Raw genomic sequence first — 23,348 nt, forward strand, 5'->3', positions numbered from 1 at the left:
TTATCTATACTTTCAAGTAAATCTGCAATTAGTACCCTTCACTTGCTCATAATTAAACACAATTGCTTCACAATTAACACTAACCTCTTGAATTTCCTCTCCCGACCTTTCTACTTCCTTTAAGATTACTCCTGATCCTGAACTCTTTTGATCAAACCTTTGAGCAATTTGTTTTACTGTTTCCTTACACGTCTCAAATATTGTCTAAGATCCCTTGGTGAAGCGCCCTGAGCCATTTTGCTAAATAATGTTGCTGTAGTTCTTGTTACTGACATGAGTACATTAATTTAAAACCATATCAAAATTATTCTTGGACACATGAAAATGATGGCCAACATGTGCTGGGATGTTTGAGCAGCCAGTTGTAAATGTGGGCCAACTTTGTTTTCAATGAACTTGCTAAAATGGTGAAGTCAACTAATGCATGCCACCATATTTATTCGACAGCTATTACTTGAACATCTGGAGTGCCTTGTGTCAAGACATGAGCGATCTCTACGAATGACTGTGGTCAAGCGACAATCACAATCTCCATCGGGAGTGTCCAGTGAAGTGGAAGTCCTGAAGGCTCTGAAATCATTATTTGAACATCATAAAGCTTTGGATGAAAAGGTGAGAATGTAAATAGTGGTTTGCGAACAAAATATAATTCAGGATCTTGTGTCTTTTTTGTGAACTTACGCAAAGCACATAATAAATAGCAATGTTAGATTAAACTCCAATTCTTCAGAGTCGTGATTCGAGATCTGCTGGGAACCTGTTCTCATTTTGAGAGAGAGATTGTTATTCTGAATTTCTTAATCTCATTTTTTTCTAATTACTATGATTTTATACTTTTGAAGGTCTGTAATGCTGGACTTCTTATTTCTTTATTTTCTAAATTTTTTTCCCTAAAGAATTTGTACTCAAGAATCTCTGCCTCGGTACCTTTGTACCTAAAATGGTGTCGTAACTGGCGACTTACAAACTTTTCACTGTTCTCAAGTGATTACATGTGACAATAAAGCAAATTCTATTCGGTAAAGATTGAATTGGATTTTGGAGTGAAACGCTGTATTTGAAATACTTTGAGTGACTATTCTTCAAAAGTCTTGGGCTCAGTATGTTGTTATGTATTTACTGTGGACTCGAACTGGAATTCACTACCAGTGTGATTGGCAGTTGCTGCATGTGACTTTGGGTTTTCATAGAATTTGGCCAAATGCTGAGAAATGGAAAGACCTGAGGCTGTCCCTGAATGTGAAAAGCTTTGCTGGTAGCTGGGACTACCTTACTGTAAGAAGGGAGAAATAGAAATTGAATATTTGTTATTTGACAGATGCCAAGTGGCATTATGCTTATCTGTGTTGGGTTTTCATTATTTGTATTTCACTGTTCATCGATTTTGCTTCTGACATAAATACTGTAGCCTTGGGAATAGAGTTCTGTTCTGGTCTTTCCCTACATCTGAAATGAGAATAGACTGTGCTGCTTAAAAATAAAGTGGTTGCTCTAAATGTTGGGACTATAGCGTAATGGAATTTCATAACTCAGTTACTCCAATTGTTTCTATTTTCAGAGGATCTTGATCAATTCTGTTCCAATTGATTTTTTTCTAGAGCTATAAACTGAATTGGTAATATTTTGGACAGTGGTTTTCAAATACTGCAGTCAGCTGTTCGCTCTCCAACAACCCTGTGATCTGACTTGGTTTATTCACTTTACCTGTCCTGTTGCTAGTTCCTGGTAAAATTGGATTGCCAGCCACATAGTTGGCTTTATAGGGAATTTTACATAGTTCATTGGGAATGTGAGTCAATCCAAAGTCATGTATTCTCATAAGGGAGATGATCAGATCAAGTTCAACTGGCACAATGTAAGTAATATTATTCTTATTTACAAATAAAGAAAGGTAGAATGTAAAAGCAGCAGTAGGCCATTTGACCGCTCGAGCCTGATTTGCCAGTCATTATGACTATGGCTGATCATGGAGCTCAATACCCTGATACAACTTTCCCCCAATATCCCTTGATTCCTTTAGCTACAAGAGCTATGTCTACCTCCTTGAAAACACGGAATATTTTGGCCTCAACCATTTTTTGTGACATTGAATTCAACATGCTCACCACCCTCTGGGTGAGTAAATTTCTCTTCACCTCAGTCCTTAAAGGTTTGCCCCTTACGCTTAAACGATGACCCCTGATCCTCAACCCCCCCCATCATCAGGAGCATCCATGTTGCGTCTTAGTTCTGTTAGAATTTTATACGTTTCTCTGAGATCACCCCCTCATTCTTCTAAACTCCAGTGAGTACAATCTAACTCTCCTCATGTCAGTCCTGTCATCACAGAAATCAATTTGGTAAACCTGCCCATCCCTAAGTTAATTTGAAAGTGGCACACTTTTAGATTTATATGGACACAAGCAAATGTAAACAGGTCTGTGTTACTCTGGGACACAGCTATACTTTTTCTCTCCAGTTTGAAAGTTTAATCCTGCTGGCTTCAGATGTCTTATCTAAACTGGAAACATTGGAGGTAAAAGTGAATTTTTACTTTGATCGGTGGCAGAACTATACCCACTTAGATCATGATTCTCAGTACGTAGAGGCTTTTTGCACTAAAGCCAGAACAATTCAGAATTAATCCTGTTTCTACAGTCCCTCTCCACAGTCCTATATCTGTAATACTTTTCACTAATTATGTAGTTTGCCTGAAAAGGTGCATGCTGTCTTCTGCATCAGCTGTTTCTCTACAGCTCTACACACTCTAACTGCTGCAATGATACATGTCATTTGTGCTGCTTAGTAGTGACCAGAGACTGTCTGGCAGACTAACCAATTCACCAGTCATCTCAATGAACTCCTCATCTGAATCCCCAGTAGCAGAATCCACTCAAAACTTATCACTGAAGGAGCTGTGAGACCAAGCTTTCCCCACATACTAATGCTTGGTGATTTACATTGAATCACCCTCTAAGCTATGTGTAATATTGGTATCAGACCCAGTGACTGTGAATCAAATCAATTGATGGGATCTCTTCATTAGTCCCGTGCTTTTGCTCTTCATCATCTTTGGGCTGCTGTGGTTGGGCAGATGATAGTCTTGAGTATGTGGAAGCAGAAAATCAGCAGGAGATGGCTAGGGAGTGAAAAGAGTATGGAGTGGGAACTAAAGTCCATGATGATGCCATCTACAGTTTTCTTCACTTCAAAAGCTTAAACACGCGTACTAACAGATTCAAGAACAGCTTTTTCCCTGCCATTGTTAGACTTCTGAATAGACCTCTCAAACTTTAAAGTTGATGTCGATCTCACTCTTTGTGCACCGTCTCTGCAGTTGTAACATTGTATTCTTCACTCTATTCTATTACCCTAATGCACTTTAGCAAGATTCGCCTGAGCTGCACGCACAACTTTTTACAGTACCTAGATATGTGTGACAATAATAAATCAAATAAAAGAAAAGTATGTCAGATAGCAGGAGGAGAGTGAGATGAATGTTGAGAAGAGGTAGAAGGAAGAAACATACTGTCGACTTGAACATTCTCAATGACATCCATGCTCTCTGCTGCTCTGCTTTTAAAGATTGCCTTGAAGAACAGAAGGCTAGCTGCACCATGTGCTTTCTGCAAATTCTGCTCAGCTCCCTCATGTGCAGAAGCAACTGATATTGGAAAGGATGTTTAGCCCTTCTACACAATAGTAAATGAAAGTCTAAAATTTAGGTGCTGCCTATCTCTGTCAGAATTGCCCTGGGTAAGTGACAAATCACAATCCCCATGACTGAAAATGTCCCAAACTGGTCTTTAGTTATTTATTGCCGAAGGTGGAATGTTCCCAAATAGGCAGTTGCCACATTGGGATCTAGTGAGGCAATGCTGTAGGAATGTTCGATTTTATCTGCAGTTCACAACATAATTAATTCAATCTCCATGTCCTTTTGAAGTGACCCCTATAATGATGTGACTCATGGAGACCATTAGCATGCTGGTTATGTTAGTGGCTTATCTACCTACGCATGTAGAGGTAACCCAAAACATCCATGTGTTTTCCATGTGCTCAGGTTGCCAATGTAACAGAAACTTGGTGCAATTACATGGGAAAGTTGAAATATAACACTGAAGAGAGAACTTAGAAAGTGACAGATAGCAATGTGTGTCAGTATGAGATTTCATATGAATTGCCACTGATACCAATAGTTGATATCACATAGAGCTTACCAAAGGATCGCTGTGGAACTTGAGAGCACAATGAGAGTCCTTCATTGCTGGAGGTTTAGAGTTTAAAAATAAGGAGGTTATGCTGCAGCTGTATAGAGCGCTGGTGAGGCCACACCTGGAGTACTGTGTACAGTTTTGGTCTCCTTATGTGAGAAAGCAAGCATTGGCACTGGAGGGGATGCAGAGGAGGTTCACTAAGTTGGCTTATGAGGAGAGTTTTAATAGACTGGGACTGTATTCATTGGAATTTGTAAGAATGACCAGGGGATCTTATAGAAACATATAATGTTATGAAGGGAATAGATAAGGTAGAAGCAGGGAGGTTGTTTCCACTGGTGGGTGAAACCAAAACCAAAGGGCATTGCCTCAAAATAAAAGGAAGCAGATTTAGGACTGAGTTGAGGAGGAACTTCTTCACCCAAAGGATTGTGAATCTGTGGGATTCCCTGCCCAGTGAAGCAGTTGAGGCTGCCTCATTGCATGTTCTCAATGCAAAGATAGATTTTTGGACAGTAATGTTGTCAAAGGTTATGGTGAGTGGGTGGATAAGCGGAGCTGAGTCCATGCAAAAATCAGCCACGATCTTAATGACTGGTGGAGCAGGCTTATGGACCAGATGGCCTACTCCTGCTCCTATATCTTATGGTCTTATGTTCTTATGTCCAGAAGAGGTGGGTTTGTTACCACATGTCACAGTATTTTATTTTAAAGTCAGTTGGTACTCACTATCCATTGCAACTAATGGTACTGATCAGCTTATTCATGACCTGAGCAAACAGCAATTCACCAAAAGGGAGATTATTTGTATCCTGAGAAAGTAAATCCTAGTGATTTTTCTGTACTCTGTCCATAGAATGACTTTTCATTCTCCACAATTTCCTTATGATCCTTTTACCTTCTAAGATATATTCAGACTTCAGACCTTTATCACTACAGACTGTGTTTGAATTATTACAAAAATTACCCTTCATTGTCACAAGCCCTATTGACTTCCCTTTTGCAATGTGCTTGCTACCATGCTGACTATTTACTGAGAAAACAGTGTCAATATGAGTAATTTCTGTCTCCATCTCTCCTTCCTGCTTTCCCAGCAGCACAGCTAGCTCTGCGTACAATCATACTGCCACATTTAGATCACAGAAAAGTAGTTTCTGTTTTAGGGATTGCTGGTGTTATATCTGTGGCATTCAGTTGACCTTGTCTCTCGCTGCGGAACTGGATCGCCAATTTACATTTGTGGTTGTAATATATACTGGACTTTTGCATGCTTGTGTTTGTGATCAGATTTGTAACAAGCATGTTGTTCAGTGATGGATTTTGTTTTGTAACGTGGCAACGTATTGATGCCAGATATGCCATCCATTCAGAGGGTGCAAACCCACTCGAGATTTATCGACTGAATCATAAGTAGAGTGTTGCAACCATTAAGCACTTGAAAATCAACTTCTGTCTCATATTCCCCACTCTGCTCTGACCACGATATCCCCTCTCCCCACTATCGTACAGCCTATTCTTGTTTAAACTCACAGAACCACAGCGCGGCTAGAAAATGTAACCTGTATGTACTAGGCTGTTGTGACTCTAAAGTTGGGTCCTCTTGTTCTTTGGTATGTGTTGCACCACTACTGTGCTGCTCTAATCCTAATTTCAGTTTCATTAGTATAACCTACAAGGATGATTCGCAAAGTTCTTGAATGCAGTTTCCTGTTCTTAATCTCTCAAGGTTCGAGAACGACTTCGAGTTGCATTGGAGAGAGTATCGACACTAGAAGAACAACTGTCTTCAGCCAATCAGGAGGTAGGATTGGAAGTTACAAACAATATTGTTTCTTTTCTGTCATTTCAAGAATATTAATAAGTTTAACTATGAATGAGTATTGGTGCAAACTTGAAATTTATTGAGGTGCACTTTACGAATTTTTTGCAGTTTAGTCGGGAATGCATAGGGAATATGACGTTGAGGCTGCACACTTGTTTACTCTAGAGACCTAGAGACTGATCACTTATTCTTCAATCCACTCTCTGTCTTTAATTTATTTTACTCAAACAGATTGCGTTAACTCATCTTTAGTAAATAAACTCATGCCGTAACGTTAGTGTAAAAATGCAATTTATAGAGCTCTAAGCTGAAATAAATATTCCAGCATTCAGATACTGAGTCATCTTGTCTGTCTTTTCAGTGGGCTGTAAAATCAACGTTCACTTTTTCTTTACTCAATTACATCTGTCCCCTGTCTTTTAGGCAGTAATTATTAAAGCTATCTGATTTTCACTAGCTCCTTCTCAAACACCAGGACTTGTGCATTGATGCCATCTGCTTGTTCAACTCTAGCTGGGCGTTACAGGAGATTTTATCACGTGACTTCCTGCCTCTAACTACCCAAGCAATCTCTCATCTCTCTTTCTTCCCTCTATTTTCAGTAGTTTTGTAGCTGAAATAAAAGTGCAGAAAGAAAATGAATAATGCACTGCCCCCCCTGTCCTTTTTGTTTGATGCTGTGTTGCATTTTTTTCCTGGGATCCTTGTGGCAACATTGGGTGATTACTCTTCAATTACTAAAGGAACGTTGGCAACCCTAATGCCACCCAATATTTCACCCTTTTGTCTCACCAACATTTGGTCAGTGTGACTTGTTTAAAGACTGTGTCCCTCCGTACATGGCTTATACATTTCTGTTGAAAGAGATTGTTGAGAACAAACCAAGTGTGAATGCATAATGGGGTTCTTATCTGTCAACTTAGTGAAACAGCTGCAGTTCTACTGTTAGGAGGGTGTAAATACAAGGTCTGATTTCCCACAGTATTGAAACTGGTAGCTGAAGATAGCCTTCATAGTTCGTTTGATTGTAAAGAATAGTAAGCATCATTGTAGCTCTAGTCTTCGTTATTGAGTGCCATGATGTAATGGCACACAGCACCACTGTTCACATTTAGTGCAACAATTAACTTTTCAGTGTATGCTGCAAAAAATAGGCTTACTTCACAGGAGTCTCAACAGACTTCTTGATTTTCTTGTCATGAGACAAATGACAAGAAGAAGTGGACAAGTTATTAAGAACAGCTATCTCAGCATTGAGGACAATTAGATTTTGGAGTTTTATTAAAACAATTAGAATGTGAGTGTCTCAAATAAACTATCTAAAAATGGTGAGTTCAGCAGCACTGCTTTGGGGCTGGCATGCTGACCACAAATTAATTAATGGGCTAATGCCAGAGAACCAAACATAGACTGTTACAGTACTTTTGATAAGTTTATGATATGATCAACCAATGAAACTAAATAATTGATTTGGATATTTTTGTGTATCTTGAAATGATAGTCTGGAACCTGTTAATAAGCAGGGATAGAGTTCAAAGGATGCCCGTCATTCCAATCATAGAATTCCTACAGTGTGGAAACAGGCCCTTCAACCCAACAAGTCCACACCCACCCTTGGAGCATCCCACCCAGACCCACCTAATCTACACATCCCTAACTACTACGGGCAATTTAGCATGGACAATCCACCTAACCTACATGTCTGTGGACAGTGGGAGGAAACCAGAGCACCCGGAGGAAACCCAAGCAGACACGGGGAGAATGTGCAAACTCCACACAGTCAGTCGCCCAAGGCTGGAATCGAACCCGGTTCCCTGGTGCTGTGAGGCAACAGTGCTAACACTGAGCCACCATGCCACCCCACTAACAGCAAAACATAAAACAGCAAACCATTTCCCCCCAATTCCTAACATCCAACTTCGCCCCGGTTTCTTGATGCTCAATTGCTCCTTGTATTATTGTTGTAAAGTGAAATGTGGGTAAATGTACCCTGGCTAAACTTGGTTAGATTACGGTAGCCCTTTTTAATGCAGGCATGTTACACTGTGAAGTAGACAAACGGGGACAAGTGTTGAGGGAAGGTCCAACACAGCATTATTGAATGCTTTATTAAGAAAAAACAATATTTATCAGACTCTACCATTGGTCTTCAATTAAACTGTATCAAATCCAGTCAAACTCTGTCAGTCTCTTCATTGAACTCCTCAGTAAATAATCTTAAATCTGTAAGTAAGCTGGCTCAAATCGACACTAGCTAGATTCTGGCCTGGCCAATCCATGAGTACTGGCCAATCCAGAGGGATTGCAATGAACACAGACTGGCCACTCCCCAAGTAGTATACTTGTTGCACAAGGAAAGCAATTAGACATCTAGTAATGTTTTCAGTGGTCTGGGAACACAATGCCTGACTTCTCTCTTGATCAGAGGGTTTTCCCAGGTGCAAGAGATTTGAAAGAAGAGCTAGGCAGTGAAAAAAATTGAGCTTAAAGGGATCTGAATGTTGAAACTTTTGATTTTTCATTGGTGAGTAGCAGCATTTGTAGCAGGAACCTTTCATCCCTTGTTTCTTCACCAATTTTAACGTAGCAAAAGAATCCCTCAAGATCAAACGGTAAACCCAGGCCCATTGGACCTTTGCTGAGAAACAAGTCTGAGGGTTAGAAGTGTTTTAGAAACCAGTAAAGGGCTGCCAAGAAAGTGGATTAAAAAAAGAGGGAAAACCGAACATGAGAGCAAACAAGCCAGGAATATAAAAATAGAGTGCAAAAACTTTTACACATATGTTAAAAGGAAGCGAGTAGCTAAAGTAATCATTAGTCCCCTAGAAGCAGAGACAAAACAAATTATTATGGGCACAAGGATATGGCAGAGACCTTGAATAAATATTTGTGTCTGTCTTCACGGTCTAAAATATAGAGGACTATAATGAGAATTTTTTTCCCTCAAAATACTGCAGAATTCCAAAGATGCACAGCCTACATGTCTGTGGATGCTGCATTGTGTACTGTATCTAACGCTGGAATAGGCAAATTTTTGGCATTTTAGTGAATCAAAGGAGATGGTGATGAAGTTACATACTAAACACTGACTTAGGCACTAAAAAAGCTGAGGAAATCATATGAGCATATAAAATGTGCTAGATAAATCTAGGGAAACAAAATACAAAAAAAAACAGAATATGATGGCCTACATTTATTGCTCTAAAAGAGATGGTTGCAAAGATACGAATACTCTGGATATGATTTTCTAAAATTCCCTTTATTTTGGAACAAGCTCAGCAGTTTAGGAGTTAGCAAATGTAATATCACTTTTCAAGAAATGACAGAGAGAAAGAAAACAGGGAACTACATTCCAGTTAACTGACAGCTTTTAGGAATGTGCTCGAAGCTATGAGTAAGGATGCCTTCTAGAAAATAATATGATCGATCAAAGTCAACATAGGTGATCAGAGACCAGTGCTGGGACAAGCTATATCAGAGACTTAGACAAAGAGACAGAGAGAAATGTACCCAAGTTTGCTGGCAATACCAGACTAGGTTGAAATGCAAATTTGGTGGAGGACACGGGCTGCAAAGAGATATCGATAAATTCAGTGAATAGGTAACAAGTGACAGATGGAGTATAATGTGGGAAAACATGACGTTATTCACTTTGGTTGGAAGAATGGAAATGCGGGTTATTTCTTAAAAAACACATGTAAGTTGCAAATGTTAATGTCAGAGAGGTTTCTGTTATGACCATGTGCCAGGTAAGGTTCCACAATTCATTTTGGTTCCAGATTGGGTATGACAAAATGTTTATCTCCAAGCAGAGGAAGAGTGACCTGGCCCCACTTCTTCAAACCCAGGCAGGTACGTATAACAGCGTTCGGTCCTAGTAGTACACTCCAGTAGAGTTGAAACTGGCATTTTAAAACCCTTTCCTTGTGTCTTTTTCAAACAAAATGCACAAGTGTCTGCAGTTTGGAGAATAATCTGCAGTGGAGTAGTTTGCTGTTGAGCTGGGGTTTTAGCCTCCTGTTATCTTTGTGGTCAGAAGTACAATGTGAGAGAGAGAGAGTACAGGGATAACAAGGTGTAGAGCTGGATGAACACAGCAGGCCAAGCAGCATCAGAGGAGCAGGAAGGCTGACGTTTCGGGCCTGAATCTGCTTGAAACTTTTTTGACACTTTAAGTGTTATATTCTCTCTGTCTAGACAGCCACTTAAATTGACATCCATAGTCATTTTTGGCTCGATCATCTCTCTTTTAAAAACACATTTTGGAATTGCAAGTTAAAAATTGTCAACAGCACTTTGAGGTTCTGATCTGTCATTGTAACAACTCAAACAAGGAACACAGAAAATCAGCACACAGATTTGACAAGTAATTTGGAAAGTTCAAACTCATTAAATTTTCTTAAGACAGAGATGGATAGATTTTTGAACAGTCAAGGAATTAAGGGTTATGGTGAGCAGGCAGGTAAATGGAGCTGAGTCCATGAAAAGACCAACCATGATCTTACTGAATGTTGGAGCAGGCTCAATAGTCCATATAGCCTACTCCTGCTCCTATTTCTTATGTTCTTGGGGCTTTTTAGCTTTTATTGCAAGGGTATTGGAGTACAAGAATAAACAGTTGTACGAGACTTTGATGATACCACTCCTGGTATACTGTGTGCAGTTTTGCTCTCCCTATTTAGGGAATGATTTAGCTGCTTAGTGGTACACTGATTAAGCACTGACTGTTTCCTGGGTTGGGAAGTTTGATGTATGAGTTACTAAGAAAATTGGGTCGATGCTGCCTGGAGTTTAGAGAAATAAGGTGTGATCTCATTGAAACATTGAAGACTGTGAAGGGGTTTCACAGAGTCAATACTGCCAGGTTGCTTTTGATGACTGGTGAATTTTAAACGTGGACATTTTCTGGATATGGCCTAAAACATTGAGGACTGAAATGAGAATTTATTTTCCCTCAAAGCATTGTGAATCTTTGGAATTCTGCAGCCTAGATGCCTGTGGATGCTGCATTGTGTATTGTATCCAACATTGGGATATGCAGATTTTTGGCATTTCAGTGAATGAAAGGGGATGGAGATGAAATGTTAAAGTGAAGTTGAAGCCCCAAACCAGCCTTAATTGTATTGAAAGACAATGTAGATTCAATGGGCTGTATGGTTTCCTCCTACTCCTACTTTGTTATGTGTCCATTTTGGTTGATCATCTGAAGAGTGACGAGTTGGGGAGAAACCTATGGAGAGGTAAAAGGATAAGAATGAGGGTCGGTGCAGAATATGGTAATAAATTCTATCTTATTTCTGCCTAGCATTGAATCTTGGACTGCCAATTATTTAAATACAGCCATTGTAGCTTACGTTATATTTACTGTAGCCATTGTCCAACTTGTCTGAATCGGGTCTAACTCTGCAGGTTCCAATAGATTACTGATCCCCTTACTTACAAAGTATGCCTTACCTTCAAACAACAATGTTAGCATTCTAGCAAAGGATGAGTGTGTCAGAACTGTACATAATTTCTAAAGCTGTACGTTTCCTAAATTTGGAGTAAATTTAAACAATCTGGATTGAATTTCACCTGAGGATGTAGTTGTATTCCCACCAACTGCACAATTGCTGAAATATCATCAATGTCATCACTCAAACTGTGAGGGGACCATTAGAGCTGCACAGGGACTTAGACAGATTACCTGAATGGACATGAACATAGCAAATGGGAAAAGTGAAGTTATCCACTTCAGTAAGAAAAGTGTAAAAAACACAATTGTATTTTACTAGTGAGAACCACCTAGTTTATGTTGGTATTCACAGGGACCCTTGTATAGCCAACAACAGGAGGTTTCACATGCAGCTGCAGCAAGCAGTTGGGAATGCAAATTATATGTTAGTCTTTATTAGAAGAGGGTTGAAGTAGAAGAGTAAACAAATCTTACTACATTTATTCAGGGTGCTGGGGAAATCGTGTGGAGTACTGTGTAATGTTTCTTGTTTTCAAGGGAGTGCAATAAAGAAGTTTCACAGGATTGGCTCCTGGAATGAGATGATTGTCCTATGGTGAGAGTCTGAATAGAGTGAGCCAATGGCCCCCCTAGAATTTTGAAGAATCTAATGGAAACATGATATTCCTAAAGGGTTTAACAAGGATCCTGATAGAATATCATACTTGGTGCAACAGTGGCTCTAGAATTAGAGATTACAGTCTCAAAATAGGAGGTTACATGGTAGCCATGTAGGATTGAGAAAAGGTTTTTTTTAGTCAAAGGGTTGCGAACCTGTGTAATTCTTTTTACTGCAGAGTTCGTAAGTCAGTCAGTTGTTAGTTTTAGACACTGTTAGATGGAATTGTGCATACTAAATGAATTGAACGATATAAGGGCAGGAGGGTGAATTTTAAGGCAAAATAAAACAAAGAGCTGCTGATGGTGATAATCTGAAACAAAGGCAAAATGTGCTGGAGAAACTTTATCAGGCAGTGTCAGAGTATTTTTCTGCTGTGTCTCTGCAGCACCTTCTGAATTTTAAGGTAGATGACCAGCCATATTAATATTAAATAGTGCAGCAGCCTCAAATAGCTGAATTGCCTACCTCTCTAATTTTCCATGTTATTTTATGTTCTCTCATGTAAAATGATTTGGCTTCATATTAGCTAAACTCCCATATTGTCTATTATATAGAGGCATTAATTTACAGTAGAAGCATAGAAGTCCTACCGTGCAGAAAGAGGACATTCGTCCCATCACGTCTGCACTGACCCTCTGAACAGCATCCTACACAGACCCAGCATCCCACCCTATACCTATAACTCCACCTTTCCAATGGCTAACCCTCCTAGCCTGCATATCCCTGGACACTACAGGGCAATTTAGCATGGCCAGTCCACCTGACCTGCATATCTTTGGACTGTGGGAAGAAACTGGAGCACCCAGGGGAAACCCACACAGACACGGGGAGAATGTGCAAACTCCACACAGACAGTCGCCTGAGAATGGAATTGAACCCTGGTGCTGTGAGGCAGCAGTGCTGCCTGAGCTCTCTATTGAGCCACCATATTGCCCTAAAGTAGTAGCAGAAATTGAGATTTTACGCATTTTGATCATATATAGTGATGGCTTATTAGAAGTTAACATCTCAGATATTCTTGTAGTGCATGCTGTGATTATAGTCTTTTTACTATGGTAACTGTCTTTATCCTCCTCTCCACTTGAATTAAATGGGAAGTGTCAATGGTATTTGAGGAGTGTGAAGTGTGATAAATTCTTAGTGATAATGCGCTCTTCTCTCTGGAGAGTAATTATGGGCATTCTGACACTGATCATGATGCCTGGTCTAGATTTAAGTGACTGGATTGGTGCCTTGGGCTCCAGCAGAAAAAGCCTGGGCAATTATTTTAAATTTTAATGACGTAGCTCAAGATTGTTGATCATGTACCCTAATGTTGTCAGTTTTTATTTTGGGAAATAGTCAGCCCTATACAGCGTTTGATACCAAAATCTTCAGGTCACTCGTCTGTAGATTGTGTGTATGTTGCTGCATAGCTATTGAGGAGTTTACTGTGTTTCTCATGCACTCAAGATTGTTTGTTGTTGGTCTTTTCTCTCCCTCTAAGCGTTGCCTTCCCAGATTTACTTCTAGCTAACAAAGGCTGGCATCAGATGATAGAACGTGCGAAGTCGTGGTAGTTGTTGCCATTGAAGGATGAATGTTGAGCATTTTTGAGGCCTTCAGGAAATGTCAAATGGGAAATTGTCTTGCCAACTACTGGGCAAACCCATGAAACTTTGAATTTTGTGATGTTTTCCACTGCGAGGGTTCTAAACTTTGATGTTCCTGAATGCCCACCCCTCCCCCCCTCCCCCCCCCCTTATTGTTTTAAAAATTTTGCAGGCCCCCCCCCCCCCCCCACTCCTTTTCCCAAACAGAAAGCAAGTGATTTTTCTGTATAAAAATCCTCTCTGTGCAGCTCCAATTCATTGGGTTATTGCTGCACCGCTACAGGACAAGGTGGTCCCAACACAGCACAGTATCCCCTCTTTCTCACTCTCTGTCTTTCCACTAGTTCTAATCCCCTGATAACCTTCCCTCTCAAAGCTCAACTCTCTCATTGACCATTTCCAGTATATCAGTCTTACACATCCTCCAATTGATCATCAGTCAAACAACCCTTCTCACCTCAACTCTGATGCTTTAAAAAATGGATAACAGAAGTATACATGGAAACAACAGCCACATAATAAAGAATATTTAAGTAACTTTGCAAACTGTTAGTTTTGCTGATGGTAATTGTCAATGTGATGGTTGTCTAATGTTGATATATTCCACTCTTCTTCCTCCAGAAAGGCACTCACTCATCATTTGACTCTATGTTTGCTTCCTGACGTGATTGACAATTGTGACAATGCATATAAAATCAGGACAAAAGGATTAACTCAAAAACAGAACTGTGTACATGCTGTGAGCTGTTATTGATTGATTTCAGTCATCATGGTATACTTGAATTGGATGGGTTATGGTTGCCACATCTCCCCCAGCCCCCTTCTCAGCCACTGGGGGCCTGGCAACAGAGCAACCATCTAGTTCAAGTATCTGACAACTACTGAAATCATCATGCTTGTTAGAGGGAGTGAACAGAGGTCCACGTTGGCACCAAAGCCACCAGTTTGTTAACTTCAATCGAACCTTTTATGCCATGGTATATTTTTCATTTTCAAACCTTTTCCTTCCAAAAGCCAGAATTTATTTATGGCTGATCCATTGAAGGCTCTTCACAGACCCCTAGTTGTAAATACCCTCAACCTACTGGACACATGGAGATTTCTGCTATGAGCATGACATAATCTCAGATGGAATGCTCCACAGCTGTTGAATATCATTTTTTCACCAACGTTCACCTGATAACCCTGACCTGCTGATGTTAAATATTATTTGTGGGCAGTTACTTCAGCATTGGATCCAGACATTGCCCAGGTCTTTCACATTTTTGAATCTCATGTTTCCATGAAGTAACCATATGAAATATGCTTTAGTGTCCCTTGTTTGTTAATGACAGGACAATGGTATGTATACGTTACTTAATGTTTTAAATTGGAGAGTGATTTGGGGTTTATCATTAGCATTATAAGAAGCATTGAAAATGATTTCCGAGCACAGTTTTAAAGGCTTGAGTTGCTTAGGTCTGACTAGTAATGTTGGGCTAATTAATCTGGTTTGAAGACTTAGATCAAGTGTTGCCAGGCAGTATTTTTGTTTTGTTTTGTTGTCTGGATTTCAAAAGAATGATGATCACTTTCTCCTGTAGTGTGTAACAAATGGTGAACTCAGTCATTGTAACTGTTCCTTGATGGTATATCTGGCCCTGCAGCCAGCTGGCTGGGTCACCTCTTTTTAACTCTTCCTCCACCTTGAGCATTTCTGTTTCATTGCTTGTTTGTCCTTTTTTCATTTTACTTTTGAGAAAGACCAATTTAATTCTTGAAATAAGCTCACTAAGTAACAATGGTTACATTTCATGAGTTTGAAGATTAAAAGCATGTTTGTTTCATTCGAGCATTGTGTAATCTCTGTGAACCTGTGCTGTTGTGTTTTCACTTGAGTGAACTCTAACTGTGTGTCTTTGTGTTTTGCTATATAGATTGTTTTGGTTACTTCATTGGGTTACTTTGATTTCAGTTCCGCCTGTTTGAGTTTGAGCTCTGGTGGTATATGGTCATTTAGATGACAACCCCATCTCACAATGTGATATTGGTTGTCGTGTGAACCACAATTCATCTCTGACCAGGATGTTCTCTATCCTCTTCCTTTGTCAATAGGTTTGCAGTAAGCTGCATGCATTTCTAGGTGGGTGTCCTGCAGGTTTTGCGTGTTCATGTTTACAGCACTATTTTGCTGCTTGTTTTATGCCTGACACTTGGAATTGAGCTATTTCAGTGGGACTGCTGAACTCCATGTGCCATGGGCCATGTCCTCATTGAATATCTCTGCAGTGTTTTGTTTGGCAGATTCACTGTGCGTATTTGAACAGTGACATCAGGGTCATTCTGACAGCCAGTTTCATGCAAGAAATCAGAAACTCCTTCCTCTCCATAATGTTACAGCATGAGCCTGTCTGATGTCTGTTATATCAAAGGCAGCCAATTTTTTTTTTTTATTTGGTCAATCCAAGTAACTGTCAATTGAAGTAACTTGAATTGATCAGTGTCCTTCGAATTCAGCAGCATTTGGCACAATCATTGCAGCGGGAAATGCAACAGTTTCTGAAAGCTATTGTCAAGATCTTTGCTCCCTCAGCTAACTGTTTGCCACAGCTCCCATCATTTCTGTTCCCTTGTTCAGTCATTTCCGTTCCTGTCTATCCAGCCTAATCTGCTTATTCTGGGAGTCCTTGTGAGTTTGTGTTAACAGTGGGTGAAGAAAATGCAATGGATTAATATTTAGTGTCCTTGTTTATGCTTACCATTGGTGCTTTAAGATCAAGAATTTGAGTGCCGGGATTGACAGATGATCAAGGCCATGTTGCTTTTTTCTCTTAATGAGACTTGAATGTATGAGTCTCTGATCATCAGCTTTACCAGTTGAAATATAGTGATAGAAACCGCTCGAGTCCAATCAAGCATTATAGAAGCTAATACTCAAAGGGAATGTAAAATTTCATGAGAAACTAAAGGAATGAGGCTACTCCTTTCAACGTTTACTTAGGTTTGTACTGCCCTACTTTGCTCCCAAATTATGTAAATAAGATTCAAGCCCAATCACTTCATTGCAAATGAACTTGCATGACTCAGTTATTCGTCATCATGCTGCTATAATAAAGTCTTGCGCTTAAGACTGAATTTTGAGCTGTAAGTTGTAAAGTAAAATAAAATCATATTCTACTTTGATAAAGTGATATCCTCCACCCATTCCTTCCCAACCCATAAATAAACCAAACTTGAGATTGTGAATGAGCATTCAGTGATGATACACTGCAGGGTGTTATTTTAAACATCAGATTTTTCTTTTGCTGAATGAGTATCTGTCTGCAGGCAATCTTTCAAATTGATTTTATTGCCTACAGAAATTCATGCATCCAATATAACCTTGACAAGCAGCTTAGTTTCCTGTGAATGACTAATCGGAGGGTGATCTGCCATGAGCAAAACCGCCCACACTACTTTTCAGAGGCCATAAAAATTCTTGAATCCTTGAGTCAGGTTACTATTGGAGATGTAAATGAGGTTTCAAAAGATCTACAGTCTCCATCGTCAGAGAAGGATGCTAGCTATTTATTCTTAATTAACACCTCCTGAAACGCTTGCACTGAGTATTTTTGGAAACTTTTAGACAAAAGATTTTCAAAAGCAGTATCACCTTCAAAGTACCAGGTCTGTTCTGCAAAGCGCGATGCAGTTAGACACCCAGCGAAGCGAAGACAACTGTGGTGACAGCGTTTTATCACACTGTTACCACTAATTCTATTTACAGAAGTGCCACATTTGGAAATGCGTGTTTTTAAAAAAGGGTTGCTATTTCGAAAGAAAATTATTCCATTTATAAACTGAAGTGTTGCATCATTTTATTTACAAACCAGATAACTTTAGTTAACTTGTGGTGACCTGTATCACAATCTGTAATCTTGCTTTTTATAGGTCCATTATAAATGGAGATATGGAAATAATAGAAACTCACAGCACATAAATAGGCCACTTGGTTCAACAGATGTCAGGTAGTGTTTAAGCTCGATGCAAACTGCATCCTTGTTATAATCCCAGACCAGAGTGTTGTATCTTTATTATGATGCTGAATGAGCTGACCACATTGTGATACAATCTGGTTAGGGACTGATAACCTTGACTTTTAAAGGTAAGATCCAGGGAACTCAGTAAAAGAAAACACAGGATTCTACAGTTTTGAGCTAACAAAGAAAATCTGCTATACAAGTTAGAACAATGATGGAATCAAGAATACCTGTACAACTTATTTCTAGCACCAAGAATTAACATGGGGTTAACATGGGTAATATACTGTGACCGAACACTCCGTAGCACATGTAAAACAACCACTGTATTCAAGGAACATCCCAAAGATCTTTCAGCAACTCCCCCTGACATTAATGACATTGGGGTCATCAAATCTCAGTCGTTTTCTTAAGGGATCATAAATTTTCACTTTGCATATCCAGTCTTGAAACTCCTTTGCAAAAGCCACTCTGTTGATGACTGCTGCAAATACCTTTCCTGTTGCAGTTGGTTACTCTCATGTTTCCCCTGGACTCCAAAACTGTGCTTCAGTACTCGACCACGTGGATAATTCCAGTTCATTGCCGACGGCTAACTTCACCAAGCCAATCGTGCCCTTTGGTTTTTCCCTGTCACGTGGTGTTACATCAAGCAAATACTGTTTGTGAGCTTTTCATCCCTCCCTCTCTCTCTCTCAGTTGCGCCAATGTATTAATACTGGCAGGCTTTTTCTCAGCCCCTCAGGGCGTCCCCATCACAATCCCACTTTTTCAACTCCTCAGGGACATATTGTGAGTTTTGCCTCCAACTGTTAGCTGATTACTAATTCCTAGAAGTTCTTCCTGAGTAAGTTCACCAAAATCACTTTTCAGTGACCCCCATACTGTTGCAAGTAACCTCTTGAAAACCTTGCAACAAGGCCTGCCCCTATTGCTGGGCAGAATTGAATGTTGCCATCTAGTAACCGTGGAAATGAGTGTGCTCTGAATGGTAAATTTCACATGCTAGCTCCCCTTGTGAAATCAACAATAACTTGCATTTATGTAGTGACTTCAACCTTGTCAGTCTTCTCAAGGAGATTCCAAATCAAATGAAACCTCACTCTCAGCTACACTGGGGTAGGATTTTAGGACAGGTGAATAAATGCTTGGTCAGATAAATTTATTTTCAGAGCTGTCTTAAAGGAGCAGATGAGGTGGAGGCCTTTGGAAGTTTAGTGACAGAATTCCAGAGCTTAGGATGGTTGTGATTGAAGGAATGGCACACAAAGGTGGAGAGAAGACACCTTCTCTGGTGGGAATACACGCTCCAACATCTGTTTCAGGCTAGCAACATGCTGTTATTGATTGAGACATGGACATGACTTTAGTGGGCTGCCTGTTATCCCAGGCCAAGCAGATGCTGAATTGCTCCAGTAGATATAAAATCAACTTTGTAGGAATCTACAATGTATTTTGAGGAATAATAATTTGTGTGATTTTTCAAGAAGAACATTTTGATTTCATTTGAGCTTTGCTTTTATCCAAATCTCCTTTGAACCACGAATATGAACGAGTACTTTTAAGTTCTTAAACCTTTGAACTTTTTTCAAAATAGAAGTCTAAAACAATATTAGAAGTTAATGGAGTTTTAAATAATCTGTGCTGCAGTGTCTCTCTGCCAGCTCCATGTGAAGATTATAGGAGTATTCCAGAAAATTAATGGACTACTATCAAGAATGAGATTTCTTTTTTGAAATAAATAAGCAAATGAATTCTAGTGTTTTGAATTGAAACAGAGTGACATAGTTACAGCAGCATTTTGTAATCAACTTCTTCACAATTAATCTCTCCTAATTGGGCTAAATGTTAAAAGCTTTCTCTATGTTCAGGTATGTAATCAGCTTTGGATAGAGGACTTTTTTTCCAGTGTTGAGAAATAGGGCTGATGTTGAGTGGTTATCTTGCATCATTCATCTACAAAGATTGCTTTTAAGCTATAATTTCATTACAGAATTGTCACCTATTTCCACTGCTGACAATGTTTCTCATATAAATAAGTGTATTTGGTGAAACAAAGTGCCATCTCAAGAGGACCATCTCACTACTCTACAAGAGGAGACAGTAAAGTGAGCAACAATCAAACAGACTGGCAGCCAATTAATTCTCTGCATTTTTGTTCACTGAACAATGATTGAGGCCATAATAGCAGCCATTGCAGCTTTAGAACAGGAGTAATCAATTTTGTGTGTGAGGACTCACACTGATTAATTTTATTGACGTGTACTGAAATACAGTGAAAAGCTTTGTTTATGAGTGGTACAGGCAGATCGCAGCAAGCAAAGTATGTACAGATCAAAAAGACTTAGAGACATGCAGGTTACATTGCAGGTTACATTCTTTGAGGCTAGAGTCCATTCAACAGTCTGATAACGGCCAGAAAGAAGCTGTTCCTGAACCTGCTCGTGTGTGTGTTCAGGCTTCTGTATCTTCTGCCTGATGGAAGAGGTTGTAGGAGATCATTACCAGGGTGCGATGGGTCTTTGATGATGTTGGTAGCCTTTCCGCATCAGCGAGCCATGTAAATTGCAATTTCCTTCCTCATCCACATGGCCAGTGAGCAAATTTCAGATCAGTAAAGAATCAGAGGTTTAGGAATAGGAATACTGACTTAACATTCAGCCCCTCAAGCCTGTTCTATCATTCTGTTGGATCTTAGGCAGCCTGTGCCACAACATCAAGATGCCTTCCTCTAACAGAAAAGAAAAGGCACACTCAGTCTTGAAGGTTACAAGCATCTCCAGGTCCCCACACATTTGGACGAATGAGTTGTAGATTTGCACTACTTTGTGAGGAAAGAAAAGTGCCTCTTTATTCACTCCAGGACAGCTCTAATTTAAGAATCACTCAGAACAGACACCTACCCACCCTGCCATTATAAACTTCCCAGTAAAGAAAATAGCTTCCCTGCTTGTCAAACCCTTTTGATTTAAAAGGTCAGCAGTTATGTTTACATCCTAGAGAATCTGATCAATTGCTGCCAGTCTCACTGAACAGGAGTCCATAAATCAGAATAAGCTGTTTCCACTGAAGGCTTTTTTAAACTAATTCATCAGACGAGCTACATAACCCAACAACTACATAACCAAGTTGGAAGGTAATACAGTCGAGACGACTGAATCAATGCTTGATTAGCAATCGTAGGAGATTGTTTAACTGGCAAAGTCACAAGATATGCAACTCTGTTGTTGTTGTTAATTCATAACTTGAAATGCTTGTGTTTTTCCCTCCTGTGATCTCCTCCATCTGTATGCCTGGCATTTACCTTCCATTTTCATAATACCAGTTTATTCCTCATGTTCTTTTCATCTTCCGATCTACTGATCATGTTACTCTGAGGCTACACAAGTAGACAGGGTGGTTAAGGCGTTTAGCATGCTAGTCTACATTGCTTAGACCGCTGAGTGTTGGAGTTAGGACATCGTGTTGAGGTTGTACAGGACGTTGGTGAGGCCATTTTTGGAGTACTGTGTACAGTTCTGGTCGCTCTGCCACAGGAAGGATATCATTTAATTGGAGATGGTTCAGAAGGGATTTACCAGGATGTTGCTGGGACTGGAGAATTTGAGTGATAAGAAGAAGCTGGATAGACTGGTACATTTTTCACAGGACCACAGGAGGTTGAGGGGGTGACCTTATAGTGGTTTACAAAATCATGAGGGGTCTTGATAAGGTGAATAGCAGAAGTCTTTTCCCTAGGGTGAGGGTGTTCAAAACTTTTTAAGGTGAGAGGAGAAAGATTTAAAAGGAACCTGAGGGGCAACTTTTTCACATACAGAATGGTTCGTGTATGGAATGAACTGCCAAAGGAAGTGGTGGATGCTGGTGCAGTAACAATATTTAAAAGACTTTTGGATAAGTATATGAATAGGTAAAGTTTAGAGGCATACGGGCCAATTGCAGGCAAGTGAGAGTAGTTTAGTTTGGGAAACTTGGTCGACATGGACAAGTTGGACTGAAGGGTCTGTTTCTGTGCTGTATGACTCTAGGACTCTATAAATCTGGGATTACATTCCAATATCCTCAGTGGTTTTGTGTCTCTCAACACTCAGGACAATGATTAGACCAGATATTGAAAACATTTTGATTTTCAGTCAGTAATTGAACCCATTGCTTTGTCCTCGTGTCACGTTGTCATGTTGACATTCTGTCTTGTGGTGTACTCTTTTACCCACAAACTAATGAGATTTTCCTTGCTGGGTCTTGCTCCTCAGAGATATTGAACCACACTGAATATTAACATCTGCTCTCTCAATGCCTGTTTACCCCCTTCCCCACCCCCAAGCTTTGTAGCCATTCTCCCACTGCCTCTCCTGCCCCTGTAGCTGTTCCTTTGCCACTGTCTCGCCACACTTGCCTGCTCTGTAGCCACTTCCTTACTGTTTCTCCCAAACTATATAGCCCTTCCCTCAGCACAGCCCTGCCTTGTTGCCAATCACTCACCACCACTCCCTCCCTGCCTTTTCCTGTTCGGTCGCAGCACCCTCGCCAACACTTTCACCGTGTAATTATTCCTCAATGTGTCTCTCTTCCTTGTAGCTGCTCCTTAACCCCCTCCCCTGCCCCGTAGCCACTCCTTTGCACATTTTCCTGGTCTGTAACCACATCTTTGCCCCTGCCTGCAGGATCCTTACCCATACTGCTGCGGCACCTGTCCTCAGGCCTCAGGATAAGCTTTACCACTCATGTTTCCTCAGCTCGCTGCTGTTCCAATCACAGCCTGTTTTACTCCTTTTTTTTTGTTTTTAAAAAGTACACTTTATTCATGAAATATCCTTTATATACATACATAGTCAGTAAAGCAGTTCGGTGCTTTACAGTGGCATATGAAGGAAACAAACAAACGTCAGAGTTTGAGATAACAAGGTGTAGAACTGGATGAACACAGCAGGCCGAGCAGGAAAGCTGACGTTTCGAGCCTAGACCCTTCTTCAGAAATGGGGGAGGGGAAGGGGGTTCTGAAATAAATAGGGAGAGAGGGGGAGGCGGATAGAAGATGGATGGAGGAGAAGATAGGTGGAGAGGAGACAGACAGGTCAAAGAGGCAGGGATGGAGCCAGTAAAGGTGAGTGTAGGTGGGGAGTTAGGGAGGAGATAGGTCAGTCAAGGGAGGACGGACAGGTCAAGGGGGCGGGATGAGGTTAGTAGGTAGGAGATGGGGATGGGGCTTGAGGTGGGAGGAGGGGATCGGTGGGAGGAAGGACAGATTAGGGAGGCGGGGACAAGCTGGGCTGGTTTTGGGATGCGGTAGAGGGAGGGGAGATTTTGAAGCTTGTGAAGTCCACATTGACAAACGTCGGAGTTTGACTTTCTCCAACAAACAAACCAAAGGTATCTCTTACTTGTACATGTCTATATTTACATGCATTTGAGACACCAGGAGCATCCAATAACTGAATGGACCCCTATTTAATTTCAACAGAAAGACACCAGACACTTGTCTTTCCCCACTGTGCCTTGGCAGCAGTTGCTAAAATTCTCTCCCTTTTATTTTTGCTGCTGATAGGCTTTGTAACACTAGCCTGGCAGCAACAAATGTGGGAGAGAAACAGCCTTCTATTGGAGGGGAGATAGTAGGAACTGCA

At 40.3% G+C, this 23,348-nt stretch overlaps 1 protein-coding gene across 1 annotated transcript in view; it reads left to right on the forward strand.

Moving 5' to 3' along the window:
- The first annotated feature begins 501 nt into the window (after positions 1-501).
- LOC109913884 (liprin-alpha-4-like) overlaps positions 502-23,348 on the forward strand; it is a 166,699-nt gene continuing 143,852 nt past the window's right edge. Inside the window, exons 1-2 of the mRNA XM_048611834.1 lie at positions 502-612; positions 5,923-5,997. Coding sequence (XP_048467791.1) covers positions 502-612; positions 5,923-5,997 — 186 coding nt within the window. The remainder of the gene's footprint in view (positions 613-5,922; positions 5,998-23,348) is intronic.

The sequence above is a fragment of the Rhincodon typus genome, chromosome 25, assembly GCF_021869965.1.
Source record: "Rhincodon typus isolate 14 chromosome 25, sRhiTyp1.1, whole genome shotgun sequence".
In the NCBI taxonomy this organism is placed as follows: Eukaryota; Metazoa; Chordata; class Chondrichthyes; order Orectolobiformes; family Rhincodontidae; genus Rhincodon; species Rhincodon typus.